This window comes from Vombatus ursinus, unplaced genomic scaffold (genome assembly GCF_900497805.2).
Source record: "Vombatus ursinus unplaced genomic scaffold, bare-nosed wombat genome assembly UNPS02009573.1, whole genome shotgun sequence".
Taxonomy (NCBI): Eukaryota; Metazoa; Chordata; class Mammalia; order Diprotodontia; family Vombatidae; genus Vombatus; species Vombatus ursinus.
Window position 1 is genome coordinate 27,547,049 of NW_020949351.1, and position 14,365 is coordinate 27,561,413.

At 37.2% G+C, this 14,365-nt stretch overlaps 1 protein-coding gene across 3 annotated transcripts in view; it reads left to right on the forward strand.

Moving 5' to 3' along the window:
- The window catches only part of LOC114036045 (nuclear transport factor 2-like), a 35,046-nt gene extending 25,851 nt beyond the window's left edge, over window positions 1-9,195 (forward strand). For all 3 annotated transcript variants that reach the window (XM_027852425.1, XM_027852424.1, XM_027852426.1), the window contains exons 4-5: window positions 6,094-6,192; window positions 8,368-9,195. In XM_027852425.1, coding sequence (XP_027708226.1) covers window positions 6,094-6,192; window positions 8,368-8,481 — 213 coding nt within the window. In that variant the 3' untranslated portion in view covers window positions 8,482-9,195. The remainder of the gene's footprint in view (window positions 1-6,093; window positions 6,193-8,367) is intronic.
- Window positions 9,196-14,365: the final 5,170 nt, after the last annotated feature.

Below are 14,365 nucleotides of genomic sequence, written 5' to 3' on the forward strand. Positions count from 1 at the left end.
AATGGCTAAATAAATTGTGAATGTAGTGGAATGAATGAATGCAGTGAAATTTTACTGGGCTGTAGTAGCTGATGAATGTGACAGATACAGAGAGACCTTGAAAAATCTACATAAACTACATGAGAATGTAAGCAGAGCCAAGAAAACAATATACACAAGAACTTCAACAATGTAAATGGAAATAACAACTACATATATAAAATCAAAAGTGAATTAACAAAATTATAAAGATCAAGTATGACTCAAAAGAAGAAAAATGAACAAATCCTACGCCTTACCCACCCACTGTTTTGAGGAGATAGGAGGTCCGCTGATGTTGCACGTTGCACAGGCTTTCAGACTTTTTCAGTGCATTGATAGGTCATGCTGAATTTATCCTCTTCATTTTCTTTTTTTTTTTTTTTGTCTTTTAAAAATACTTTGTTATTTGGATAGTTCTCTGAGAAGGGGAGAAAGTAAGACTTCATTATTGATGTGGAAGTCATTCCACAGTTAGCTCCCTCTGAAGTTAGACCACCAGCTTGATAGAACAAAGACTAAAATTAATACAAAACTAGAATAAAAGTGAAAATATGGCCTCTTTCCTTCTGTCTTATGGCACCTAATCCTGTTCTTCATATTCACCATGACCTGAAGTTCTATCCCTCAGTTCTTGCCCAGGTCATATCCCCTACACTTATTAAGTTTTTTCCCTTTACTTCTTCAGCCCTTCAGCAAATCAGTCCAACTCTGTACCACCCTCTACTCTTGAATCTATTTTCTTCTTGTTCTATCACTGGTCATGTTTTAGATTACTCCCACCATCAATCTCCTCCTTTCCTGTTTACATGCTGCTGAATGAAACTGGGAAAAATCATGAAACTGTACTGATTGGGTCCACACCACTATAAATTTATGGTATATGATTTCAACTGGACCTTCACTGTAGCATGGTAGTTCTTTTATATCTCTTTAATTGATTTGCTCTTCTACTTGCCATAATGGCTAAAACTTTTCATCCTTCTGCAATTCTCCCATGGCAATTCTCCCATGGCACTCCTCCCCCATCCTCTCAGCTGAGGACCTCACTTTACATTTCACTGAAAAAATAGAGGCCATGTACCGAGAAATCCTCCTTCTTCCCCATCTCACATAACTCTCCTTCCATGATGTCCTCCTCCTCTGGTCTCCAGGAAAGAGGTAGGAGTCTTTCTCCTTTCCAAGGCAAACTCTTCTATGTTTCTCCTTGATCACATTTTGCCATGATTTCTCAATCAAATTAACCTTGCTATCATCCCCACCCCACATTCTCCCTTATTTTCAGTTTCTTCTGGTTCCTTCTCTGCTATTAAAAAAAATACAAAAACAAATTCCTGGGTCTCAACCACCCTTTAAAAAAAACCCTCTTTCTTGATCTAATCACCCTTAGTACCTGTCATACTATATCTCTCTTTCTATTTTCAGCTAAATTCCATGAGAAAGAAGTCTATAGTTAGTGCCTCTTTTTCCTTTCTTTTCACACCTGAACTTTTTGCATTCTGGCTTCCAACCTCAACATCCAATTGAAACTTTTCTTCAAAGTTACCAATGATCTCTTAAAATATGCTTATATGTTTAAAATTTTTTCTCTTATCAATCATTTGTTTTCTCTTCTTTTCACCTTTCTTCTCCATTCGGAAAAAGAAAAGAAAAGCACAACTTTCTTAGCAAATGCTCATATTCAAGCAAAATAAATTCTCAAATTATTCTTGGCCAAAAATATGTCTCATTCTGTATCTTGAGTCTCTACCAGGAAGTCAGTGGCATATATCTTCTGGAATCCCGGTTGGTCATTGCATCAATCAGAATTCTTAAATCTTTCAAAATTGTTTGTCTTTATGAGGTTGTTGTTACTACATAAATTATTCTCTTGGTTCTATTCATTTAACTTTGTTTCAAGTTCATACAAGTCTCCCCAAGTTTCTTTGAAACCATTCTTTTTGTCATTTCTCAGGCTATAATAGCATTCCATTACATTCACACAAAATATTTTCTTTAGTCATTTTCTGATTTAAGGAGAGAAACAATTGTCTCCAGATTTAATGGTCTGTCTCAGTCCTCATCCTTGACTTCTCTATAGCTTTTTACACTGTTAATCATCTCCTGGATACTTTTACCTCTCTAGGTTTTCATGACACTGCACTTTCCTGGTTCTCCTACTATCTGTCAGACCACTCCTTCTCAATCTACTTTGCTAGCTCTTCATCCAGGTCATATAACTGCTAAATTTAATTGTCCCCCCAAGGCTTTGTCCTGGGTCCTTCTTTACATGCTCTCAGTTGGTGATCTCATCAGCCCCTATGGTTTCAGTGATCATCTCTACACAGATAATTGCCAGATCTATGTGTCCAGCCCTAGTCTGTCTTCAGAGCTCTAGTCCTGCATCATCAACTGCCTTTTGGACATTTCAAACTTAATGTCTCATAGGCATGTGAAACTCAATGTATCTAAAACCGAGCTCATTATATTTCCCTTCTCCCCAAACTCTACCCTCTTCCCAATTTCCTTGTTATGCTCAAGAGCATCACCATCTTTCCTGTCACCCAAGCTCAAAATCCATTATAATCCTTAACTTCTCATTTGCTCTCACCTCATATATCCAAACATATACATCCCTTTCTCTCTATTCACATATAATCAGCCTAGTACAAGCCTTCATCCCCTATTGCCTATACTATTACAATAGCTTTCTAATTGGTCTTCCTGCTTCAAGTCTCTCCATCCACCACTCAGCTGCCAAAGAGATTTTCCTAAAGCACAAGTCTGACCATTATCACTTCCCCTCACTATTCGGCAAACTCCAGTGGTTTTGTATAAATTCCAGGATAAGTACAAAGACCTCTGTTTGGCATATGAAACCCTTTTCATATTGGCTTTTTTCTGCCTTTCCAGATTTCTTATTCTGCATTCCTTTATTCAACTACACTGGCCTAATTGCTATTCTTGACACATTACACCATTTTTCTCAAGTCCATGTATAGATCCTGAATGTTCCCCATGCCTGGAAGCCTCCTAGAGTCCCTGGCTTCCTTCAAGACACAGCTCAAATCTTGCTTTCTGTAGGAGAACTTTTCCAGTCCCTTTAATTGCTAATATCTTTTCTCTGAAATTGCCTTGCATAATTATTGGAATGGCTTCTGGTCCATTAGAATGTGAACCTCTTGAGGACAGGGACTGTTTTTGCCTGTCTTTGTATTCCCAGCCTTAGCATAGTGCTTGACACATAGTAAGTGCTTAATAAATGCTTAAAAGTCTGACTGCCTAATTTTAGATAATCCTTGAGTTGCTGTGGCCAAAAAAAAAAAAGTCATCCCATAGACGCAAACCTTTTGGTGATGAGCTTCACCAAACTTACCTGGAGAGGTAGTCATCATACAATCATAGATTTAGGGATGAAAGTGACCTTAAAAGCCATCGAGCCTTCTTTTTATAGATGAGGAGCCTGAGGTCTGTAGAGAAGCAGTGACTTGCTCAAAGTTCATTCACATAGTTATTAAGTGGCAGAGCTGGGATTTGAACTAAGGTCCTCTGACCCCAATTTTTATGTCCTTTCCACTGTACCATGCTGCCTCCTTGGACTATAGTCTTTTTCATTTAAGTGTGCAACAGTGGCCTGAAGACCAAGTCTGTTATATTTTCACCAAATAGTCCAAAGCTTTCTGTACATACCCTTAAGGGTTTGGGGGAATGTCTCATCTATGCTATTGGCTGAAGCCCCCACCTGTTGTGTTGCCCTAATTTTAAGGGACCATGTGCCCTAGGTCCATTAAACCATTTAACAATCAGGTTAGCTTTTTAAGGAAATATTTACTTCACCAGCCTTAGACACTTGACACTTACAAGCTGTGTGACCCTGGGCAAGTCACTTAACCCCATTGCCTAACCAAAAAAGAAAAAAGAAAAGAAAAAATATTTGCTTCAAAGGTACAATGAGAACATAGAAACATTTACCCAGCTGGGGGGCATAATACTTCCTAGATGCCCTTGTTGTCTGGGGAAAGGAGGAATATTAGATCCACAATTTAGCTCAATTCTCAGATAGCATTAGTCCCAACAGGTTCCAAGTCCAAATCACCCCCTTATGCTATTATCCCAAATCATTCCCTGACTTCTCAGGTCTTCCTTACTAAGCTGGTGGCAATATCAACCTGGGCTCCATGGTCACTGTAGCTTGAACTTCTGTGTCTAGAATTCCATTTCCCTCCCTTGGAACTAAAAAGGATAAATGAAGGAAGCCCCAAACCCCAAGTCTGTTTCTTAGGCCCACAAGGCCTAAGGGGAAGGAAAAGATATTTCATTGCCCACCCATCTTACAGCATAATTCCACTGCCTTCATTCTGTTTTATTTCCTAGTTTTCTTGTATATATAGTTTGCTTTGTATATATTTGTTTGCATGTGGTCTTTCTTCTATTAGATTGTAAGTCCCTTGAGGACAGGGACTATCTTTTGCCTCTTTTTGTGTCTCTAGCACTTAGCACAGTGCCTAGAACAAAACAGGTGCTTTTTTGATTGATTGGTGGTGCCCCTGCTTTGGGTAAACAAGCCCTTAAGAGAGACTGTGCCTCAGTCAAGTAGATTTTTAAACACAGGCAGTTCTGGCTATATAGCCCATGGAAAGAAGCTGTTCCCAATAATGTGGTAGGCCAAAGCAGAATGGTGTTCTCTCAGAAGCAAGTCTCTGGCATCTCCCTTGTGGGGGCCTCCATCTTGGCTGATCTGGGTATGTGCCAAAAGCTTATTGATGCTTTTGTTTTATGCCATGGTTTCTTCCCAGTAATCTTCTTCTCTTTCTGTTGCCAAAAAAAAAAAGTTAAGTAAAACCAATTGACACAATACCCAGGTCTATATTTTTGCATTTGTAATCAACTCAATTCAATAAACATTTATTAAGTACCTACTATGTGTCAGGCACTGTTCAAAGTGCTGGTAATAGAAATGAGAAAGAGAAAGAGAAAGATAGTCCGTGGCATCAAGGAGCTTAACAATCTAATGGGGGCAAGCAACCCACAAAAGGAAGCTGAAAACGGAGAGTATTAGGGTGGAACCCAGCATGGAGGCATGATGCTCTGTGGAGCTGAAACCAAGCAGAGCTGCTGATGGGAAATGGAAAGTTACTGCAAAGTTCTGAGGCCTCTGTAAAGGAAGGCTTTGGGAGAAGCTCATTGCTCCACCCTCTAGTTGACTCATCAGAGGGGAGAGGTACTTGACAGAGTTGAGTTGGTGTTTTTGTTGTTGTTCAGTTGCTTCAGTCATGTTCAAATCTTCATGACCCCATTTGGGGTTTTCTTGGTAGAGATACTAGAGTGGCTTGCCATTTCCTTCTCTAACTCGTTTTACACCTGAAGAAACTGAGGCAAACAAGGTTAAGAGACTTGCCCAGGGTCACACAGCCAATAAATGTCTAAGGCCAGATTTGAACTCAGGAAGATGAGTCTTCCTGATTCCAGGTCTGGCACTCTATGGGTGTTGAGAAGATGTTGTAAATCAAAAACTGAGTCCATCTGCATAGTGATGAGATTTCAGGTGATCAGCTTATCCTGGAGAAGGCATGATGCTGACGGAAAACGGTCTTCTGGAATCAATATTGAAGACCATAGTCTGTTACTGATCCAGTACTTGAAGTCTTTTCACTAAGGACTGGCTAGAATTGGTGCTCAATCAGCAAAACCTAAAAGAACCAGGATCATTTCCCTACCATAGTGAGGTCATCTGAATAGGACTTTTGAGTATATAATTTTAGAACATGAAATGATCCCTATACATTTATTTTCATCTTGTCTCTTAGGACTTCTTTCTTCTGTCTTTGCAGTAGTCCAGCTTTGAGAATAGAGTGCTGAGTTTAGATTTTTCAGAGTTCAATAACAATAGCAGAAATAGAATAGTTTATTAGCCTTTTGAACAAATAAGATGCAATAATGCATTTCCACCTAAAAATCATCCAGGAATTTAATGGTGTTAATTCCTAAGTAAATGTACCATCTGTTGTTTTTGTTAATGTAAAATTTAATAAATGTTTACCTTATTTGAAGTTCAAATATTTTATGCCTATGTTTCCCCCTCCCCCTTCTTATCAGAATCTTCCATTCCAAAAAATCCAGCACAGTATCACATCTCAAGATCACCAGCCAGCTCCAGATAACTGTATCCTTAGTATGGTTGTGGGTCAGTTAAAGGTAAGGATTTGAAAAATCAGTGCTACTTAATGCATATAAGAAGAGTATTTGGTAAGTATAAAATTTTATTACTGTTTCTCATTTCCTTATTATATTGTTGGCAATCCCTCTACACTTCCCTGAACCATTCCTTGATCTGAAAACTGACCATCTTTTCATTAGCCCCTTTGAGTTCTTTCCTTGCCCGTTAACTTTGGGGTTTTTTTTTATTTCTACTTGAATGATCAGATTACCCATGGTAGGTTACTGAAACTTTGGTCTAAACACCTTAGCCTTTGGGTGACATAATCTGCTATCTGTCACCATAGGATTTATCATTCCTAGAATGACCTATCCTAGCTCCTTTGATACATCGAACCTTTTAGCTTTACCTATGTACATCAAATGATGCCTAGGATGGGGTAGAAGGGAAATTTACTGGACTTGGGCTTAATTATTGAGTAGAAACTGGACTGGGAATTGATAAGTAAATTCAACCATGGCAGGAGAAAGAAAACTAAGACATCAGAGGTTATTCAATTTTATGAAAGGAAAGAAAAAATACAAATATTTGGAGAAAAGACTGAGAGGTAGAATTAAAGAAGTCAATAATCTATAAGAAACCTGGAGGCTATTTAAGCACTGTAGTAAAGTCTCAGGAAAAATGTGTGCGGTGGATTTATGGCCAACTAGCAAGAGTCAAGAGGCTGTCTTAGGAAAAGGAAAAGGATTTCTTTCCCTTAAAAAATTAAAATGTCATGTGAGAACAGGAAAGTCCCAGGGAAGTAAGCTAGATGTAAACTAGATATTAGGAAGGTCAAAGAATACTTTGAAAAACAGTGTGTAATACTTTGACAATCCTTGGGACAAATGTGTTTAAGGATAGAAATATGATGGTTGATTTGGAAGAGTGAAATCTCCAAATTTTTGAATGACACTCAGCTTTTCTGGGTAGGGAAGGTGCCAAATAGATGAGGATTAGAATACCAAAAGATGTTATGAGTCTATGCATTTATAAATAAATAAGCTAAATTATAGGTAAAGAGGAAAGGTTCTGAGCCAACAACTATAACACAGGCCAGGAATCTTGTAGTTGTTATAGATAATTTTCTGAGAACATTGACCATTATACTGTCAATAAGGGACATCAAAATAAGTATAAAAAATGATCTTGCCCTTATTTAATAAATCCACATCTGATATATTGTATTCTGCAATACTGCAGTCTTTATTATCACACTTCAGAAAAGCTAATGAAACTAAGGAATAGATAGAGCACCGGCCCTGAAGTCAGGAGGACCTGAGTTCAAATCCAGCCTCAGACCAAACACTTGACCCGTACTAGCTGTGTGACCTTAGGCAAGTCACTTAACCCCGATTGCCTTACCAAAAAAAAAAGAAAGAAAGAAAGAAAGAAACTAAGGAATATATAGAATAGGGCAAATGAAGTCAATATGGAGATGGGGTAGGGGGAGGAGGGCAGGAAATTGATACTCTTCATTCAACAAAGGTGTGAAACATATCTTTTCAAAGGTTGTGGAAAGGAAAAACATCACAATGAAATACACTTCTGATGTATAGGCCCCCTCTATTGTAAAATTCACAGCAAAATTATAGAAGCTTTCTGTCTTGATAAGTAAGAAGTATTTTATTAAGAAGAGATATATGAGTAATATGTTCCTCTATTATAGTCAGATAGTGATGAGCATTTAATTCCTACTGATGGTGATTGAATACCACTTAAAATATTATACAAGCAGAGCCGAGAAAACAATATATACAATGACTCCAATCATGTAATAAATAGGACAACCATGAAATAAAACCAAAAGTCAATGTTTCAAAATTAGAAAAACACACATAGTTCACAGAAAGAGATAAGAGAAGATATCCTCACCCTATCCCTTATGGCTCTCTGGAAGATCCATAAATGTACATTGCACATATTTTCAGATTTTTTTCAATATATTGATTGGTTATACAGATTTTCCCCCTTTATCTATGTATTTTTGTCTTAAAATACTGTTTGTTTTATGGGTTGGCTTTCTGGGAAGATGAAAGGGAGGGGAAGGATACTTGGGAAATTATGATGATGTAAAAAGAAGACAGTAAAAACTTATTAAAAAACAAATACTAAAAAAAAAGAAAACCCAACACCAAATACTGTAGAATAACTTCCCCCCTTCTTTTTAAAAGGTGGATGAAGAGCCTGTGATGGGATTCCACCAGCTGTTTATTCTGAAGAACATGAATGACAAATGGATTTGCACTAACGATATTTTTAGACTGGCTTTGTACAACTTTGCTTGAGTATTTTGTATTCTTTCTACTCTCACACTTTCCCTACTCTGTTGTTCTTGGCTTGGTTCAACTTACGATAAAGAGGCAACATTTGATTTTTCTTTTAGTTTTGCTCTGCTACGCGTTGAAAAATAAAAGAACGTGGATGGCTGTGTAAAGTAATCAAAGGGCAACTTCAGGGAAAGGATGGAGAGTCCTGCATCCAAATTTCAGGATACTGGGAAATTGACTCAAATAGGAGAAGCACCAAGGTACTGTCTTGGGAGAACAGATGCAAGCAAAATATACCTTTTAGAAAAAGGGCCCTATTTAGGGGACCACGTTTTTACTTGTTGGAACTGAGGGAAAAAGTTCTTTTGTACGCATGATTTAATAATAATACTAATGATAATGATAGATAATTCTCATTTTAAAGAAACTCTGGATTGGAAAACCCAATTCACTTCCTTGATGCTCCTGCTTTGTGTTCAGCCAAAAATTAGTTAGCAATGCAGTTAATTCTAGGCAAGTTATTTTTGTAGCTGTACTCAGAACATCTGTGGGATGGTGGCTGACACAAAGTAGACTTTTGCGTGTCAGATATTAGAATATGGGAAATTGCTTTTTCACACAGATTTATAATGTTTGTGTTACTGTTCCATCAGGCTGAATCCTGTTATCCTTATGTTCTTAAATGTGTGAAGCTACCAATTTCAATATATAATTTCAATGAACCAAAAAGCTCTGGATGTTAAGAATGATGAAATGCTAATTTTTTAAACATCATAAACAAAAATAAAAAAATTTTTGCCTAAAGTCTACTATACTAAATGGGTAAAAAATTAGTGGCCTAGACACCTGGGTTTATTTTTAACTTTAGAGGGATGGCAACCTCTTTGAACTTGGTTATGTCATATTGGTTAGCATAATTACCAAGTTTTCAATAAATTAGGAGCACACCATGCTCCTGTACACCAACAGAAGGCATGAAGAGCCAGACTCTTTTGCTTTTTTCATTCTGGTTTATGAATTTTCTATTATGTTTAACACACTTTAAAAGAAAGTTCTACACATCAATTTTGATATGTGAAAATTAACACAAGATAATTGATTCACACTGAGAAAGGAATAAAGGAGCACATTCTATGTTTGATTCCAATAGATAGATCATGGTGTCAGAATTGGAAGAGAATTTAAAGTCTAGCATACCCTATTCCTTCATTTTATAGATGTCACAGGCTCAGAAAATTTGTGAGGTGCCTAATTATTGGCAGAGCTAGAATGGGTGCACATATCTCCTGAACCTGTAACCTTTCCATTCTCACCCTCTTCGTCCCTACCCCACTGCCAGCTGTCTTTCATTGTTCACAGATGCCTGTGGTATCTTTCCAGTTGCACCTTTACCTGAAGAAGGATCCCCTCCACAGATCTCTGTCAAATGATCATCCAGGCACTACTTGAAAACCCTTGAAGGGAACTTTCTACAGATGCTCATTCTGCTGTTGAATCTCTCTGATTTTGAGGAACTTTTTCCTTACATCAAATCTAAATCTGTCCTTTACCATTTCCATCTGTTGCTCTTAGTTTTGTCCCCTGGAGCTCAGCAGAAGTTGAATCATTCCTACGTGTGATGACCATTCAAATAGTTAAAGACAAATATGGTGTTCTCCCCTCTCACCATTCTCTTTGACCTCTCTGATTGTCCAGATTGTCTATCCTTCTAAAATACAGGGTCCAGAACAATATGCTACTCTAAATGTAATTTGACTAAAGCAAAATTTTAAGAGCTTGATATCTCCCTTGTTCTGGGTACTGTGCTTCTTCTCAAAGCATCCTATGGATAGCATTCATTTTTTTTTTTGCCTGCCATATTCACACTGTTGACTTGAATTGAGTTTGCAGTCCACTAAAACCCCTACATCTCTTTCACATGGGTTGTTTTCTAGCCATGCCTCCCCTATTTTATATCTATGAAGCTGATTTTTTAACCCATTTAAAGCTAGATTTATCTCAATTTTATCTTAGTATATTTGCCACTCTCTCCCTACCCCCTTGCCATTGAAACCCCTGAAATATTTCTGGTCCTTTATTCTCATTTGACATGCCAGTTATACTTCATAGATTTAAGTCATTTCCAAATTTCATAAGCATGACATCTGTGCCTGTATGCAATTCCTCGAGGAAAATGTTTAGTGGAATTGGGCTAAGGACAAATTCTTGAGGCATTCCGTTATATACCTACCTCTAGTTGACACTAAGCTGTTAATGAGTATTCTCTGAGTATGGCCATTCATCAAGTTCCAGATCCATCTAACTGTGTTGTTATAGTCTGATGTCTTTTCATCTGGAAGAAAGTGACCTGCTTGAGGATAGGAATTTTTTGTGGTGGTTGTTCTTTGTATTGCCAGTATCTAGCACAATGCTTTATGTCTAGTAGGTACTTACTACATGATTATTGAATTAAATCTTGTGTATATCTTCAAAGATCTTTATCTGTTGACAAACTGTGTATACAACATTCCTCTGGCCTATCAATAGAATGACCCAGTTGCAAAGAAAAGGTTAGCTTGGTATAATTTCGTCTTCATAAAGTCATGACGACGCTTAGTGATCATCACTTCCCTTTCTGGATATTCACATCCTTTTCATAAAAGGTTCTATAAATTTGTTGGGAATTACAGTCAAGTTCCTTGTCTTATATATTGCTTTCATTTTCTTCTGTCTTTTGAAAATCAGGATATTTGTTATAGGGTCATCTATGTAAAGCCTGGATTGGAACTTATGTCTTCCAGACTCTGAGTTCAGTGCACTATCCGTTAGACCACACTGTTCATTCTCCAGTCTAATGGCCCACCAATCAAATCTACCAGTTCTTTCAGTATCCCAGGATGTGTTGATTAGGACTTGCTGATAACTTCGTCAAGGGCAGCTAGTATATTCTTACTGTCTACCTATTTTGGAATTCAGTTCCCTTTAGACAATATTATGCCTTGTTCAGTCCAAATATTATCCTCCTGGTAGAGGAAACAAAAGATAAATAAGAACTGAGCAGTCCATCTTTTTGCCATTATCCATTATCATCATCCATCTACCCCAAATAGTGGTTTTCCTCCCAACCTCCAACATAGGCAGCTAGGTAATACAGTAGATAGAATGCTGGGCCTAGAACAAAAAGAATTAAGTTAGATTACAGCCTCAGATCACTGCCTAAGTTGTATGACCCTAAGTAAGTCACTTAACCTCTGTCTGCCTCAGTTTATTTAATTCTAAAATGATAATAATAGCACCTACCTTACAGGTTGTCAGGATCAAATGAGGTAATATTTGTAAAGCACTTAGCACAATGCTGGGTACTTTGTACATGCTTATTAAATAGGTATTCCCTTCACTTTTCCTTCTCAGGGCTTTAAAAGCTCTTTATCTTTCCTTAACCTTCTTGATTAGTTTCAGATCATTTTAGGCATTGGGTACCTGATTTCTTATAGACTAATATTCTTTTGCACTGAACTTGGATTACCTGCCCATCTTTCCTTGTTGTTAATCCAAAGTCCATCAGTGAGTTCCTTGTGTGTCTACAATGATCCTTTTTGGAAAGTTCCCCTTAGGGGCTGTCATATTTGACAAGATTTGGGAGGCTTTCCATCTTGCCCCAGATACATGCCCTAGGAAGATGGCAGACCTTTCTATTTTTTATGTCTCACTGTCAAACAGCCCCCTCACTATTCCTCAATAGATTGCCTCTTATTCCTTTGACCATTATCAGGTGACCTTGCAGGATGTAAGGATCCACATAATTTTTCCAAGCATAGGAAACTACTTCCTTTTGAGATGGACCAGCTCTCTTAGAAGGAAAAATATCTCAAACTATTACTTAACTCAAGAGTATTGAAAGATTTTCCCTTCTACCTTTAATTGATAGTTAGTGCATTTCTGGGATGTCCTGATGCAAACAGAACCTGTTCCATAGTCACAAATCCAATTTAGATCTGATTATCTACCTTCTTTCTCTTTCCTTGCTACTTAGTGAATGGGAAGAAATTTCAAAACTTAACCATACCAAATCAGCCTGTGGAGATACTTACTGGTTTTTGCACACATTCATTGTGATTGTAATATGCTTTTTATGCAGTAAGTAAAAAAGAATCTTACTACTTTATACGCGTTATAATAATCATCATATACATTTATCTCGTAAAGATATTCAAAGTCATAATTTTAGAGCTGGAATGCACTGTATGAAACTGACTGCATATTTCTAATGTGTGCTGAATTTAACAAACTGGAGCCTTGTGAACTAATTCAATGGAAATATGTTCTCTATATCTGTCTTCTGATTGTCTGGTTGGATAAGAATTAGCCGAGTCTTCAGCAAGCGCCTGCTCTTTTTGCTTGATTGTCAAAATCTGCATGTGTTAAGTTAAATTGATAACCTGCATCTTGGAGAAACCTTTCTTACATCTGCTGATACAACCCTTTATGATTAAGGGAATTGAGACAATGAGATGAGCTATTCTACAGAACGAGAAAAGGCCATACATAGGTGGTATACATGGCTTCCTGTCTTCTCCACCCCTCTACCTCTAAGAGTGGAAGTTAAAATTAACTTGGATCCTTATTTGCAAAGTCGACCTGTTAACTGTTGTCACCTTTGTAAGCTCCAGAGGGACAGGGACCAGATCTTATCTAAACTTTGTTTCTTTCCTAGCACTTGACACAGTGCTGCGCACTATAATAAGGGCTCAACATTTGTTGAACGAATCACTGAAAAAAAAAAGCGAATATTTGGGGGAATATGTTCTCTAATAGTTTGTAGAAATGTCTGTTTCTAGGGTGAGGGGGAGAGGGTTGAAGATTTTCCTGACCGTTATCAAGGATTGTGCATCAAAGACTTGGAAATGACAATTTGTTTATTAAAACAATTCATTCTGATAAACCCACAAAATCATCTGCATTTTTGTATATGTTTAATACTAAGAGAAATACCCCTTTGTGGTAATAAAAATATGAATGGCATTGACTTGTCATGGCATATAGAAGACCTGTTTAAAGACAATATCAAACTGATTTTGACAGAAGAAAGGGAAGAATTGAACAAATAAAGGAATATCCCCTGTTTGGTGTTGGGTTGAGCAAAGTTAAAATGTTAACACTACCAAACTAGCTTACAAATTTATGGCAATACTATTCAAAATACCAATGGGTTGTGCCACAAAATTAATAATTCAAAAATTCATATGGAATTAGGTAAGAATATTGTAAAATACATGGGAAAGAAAACTGATGAAAATGAAATATTTATTGCTTAGATCATGAAATGTTCTAAAAACAATAATTATAAAAACTTTGGCACTGGAAAAAAGAGTGGACAAATAGTGAATGGAACAGAACAGAGAACTCAGGAATAGAACCCAATGTATATGAACGATTATTATTTGATAAGCTCCTACTTGAAGAAGCATTAAGGAATGGAATAACTATTTAATAAAAAAACTACTGGGAAAACTGAGTAGCAGGAGGGCAAAAAATGGGTTTGGAACTAAACCTCAAAGCATATTTGGCAATAAACTCAAGATGAGTTATCTTGATGGTTAGACTGGGTCCCTTTTTCCTTCAATGAGGAGATGGGGCATAGAAATATAATGATAACAATAATAATAAAATTTATATAGGACTTACTATGTGCCAGGCACTGTGCTAAGTGCTTTACCATTATTATCTCATTTTGTCCTTACAATAATTTTCTAAGAAAGAAAATTTAGCAAGACCTGTGTTGTTCTCACCTAACCTATTCATGGTTGGCATATTCAAGGTGCCTGGGGTCTGCTTATCTTAGAATGGTGCATTTTTAAGAAGTTCCATCTCTTTGTACTCTAAAGCACTAAAAATACTTATTCAACCAATTACCCTGAATCAG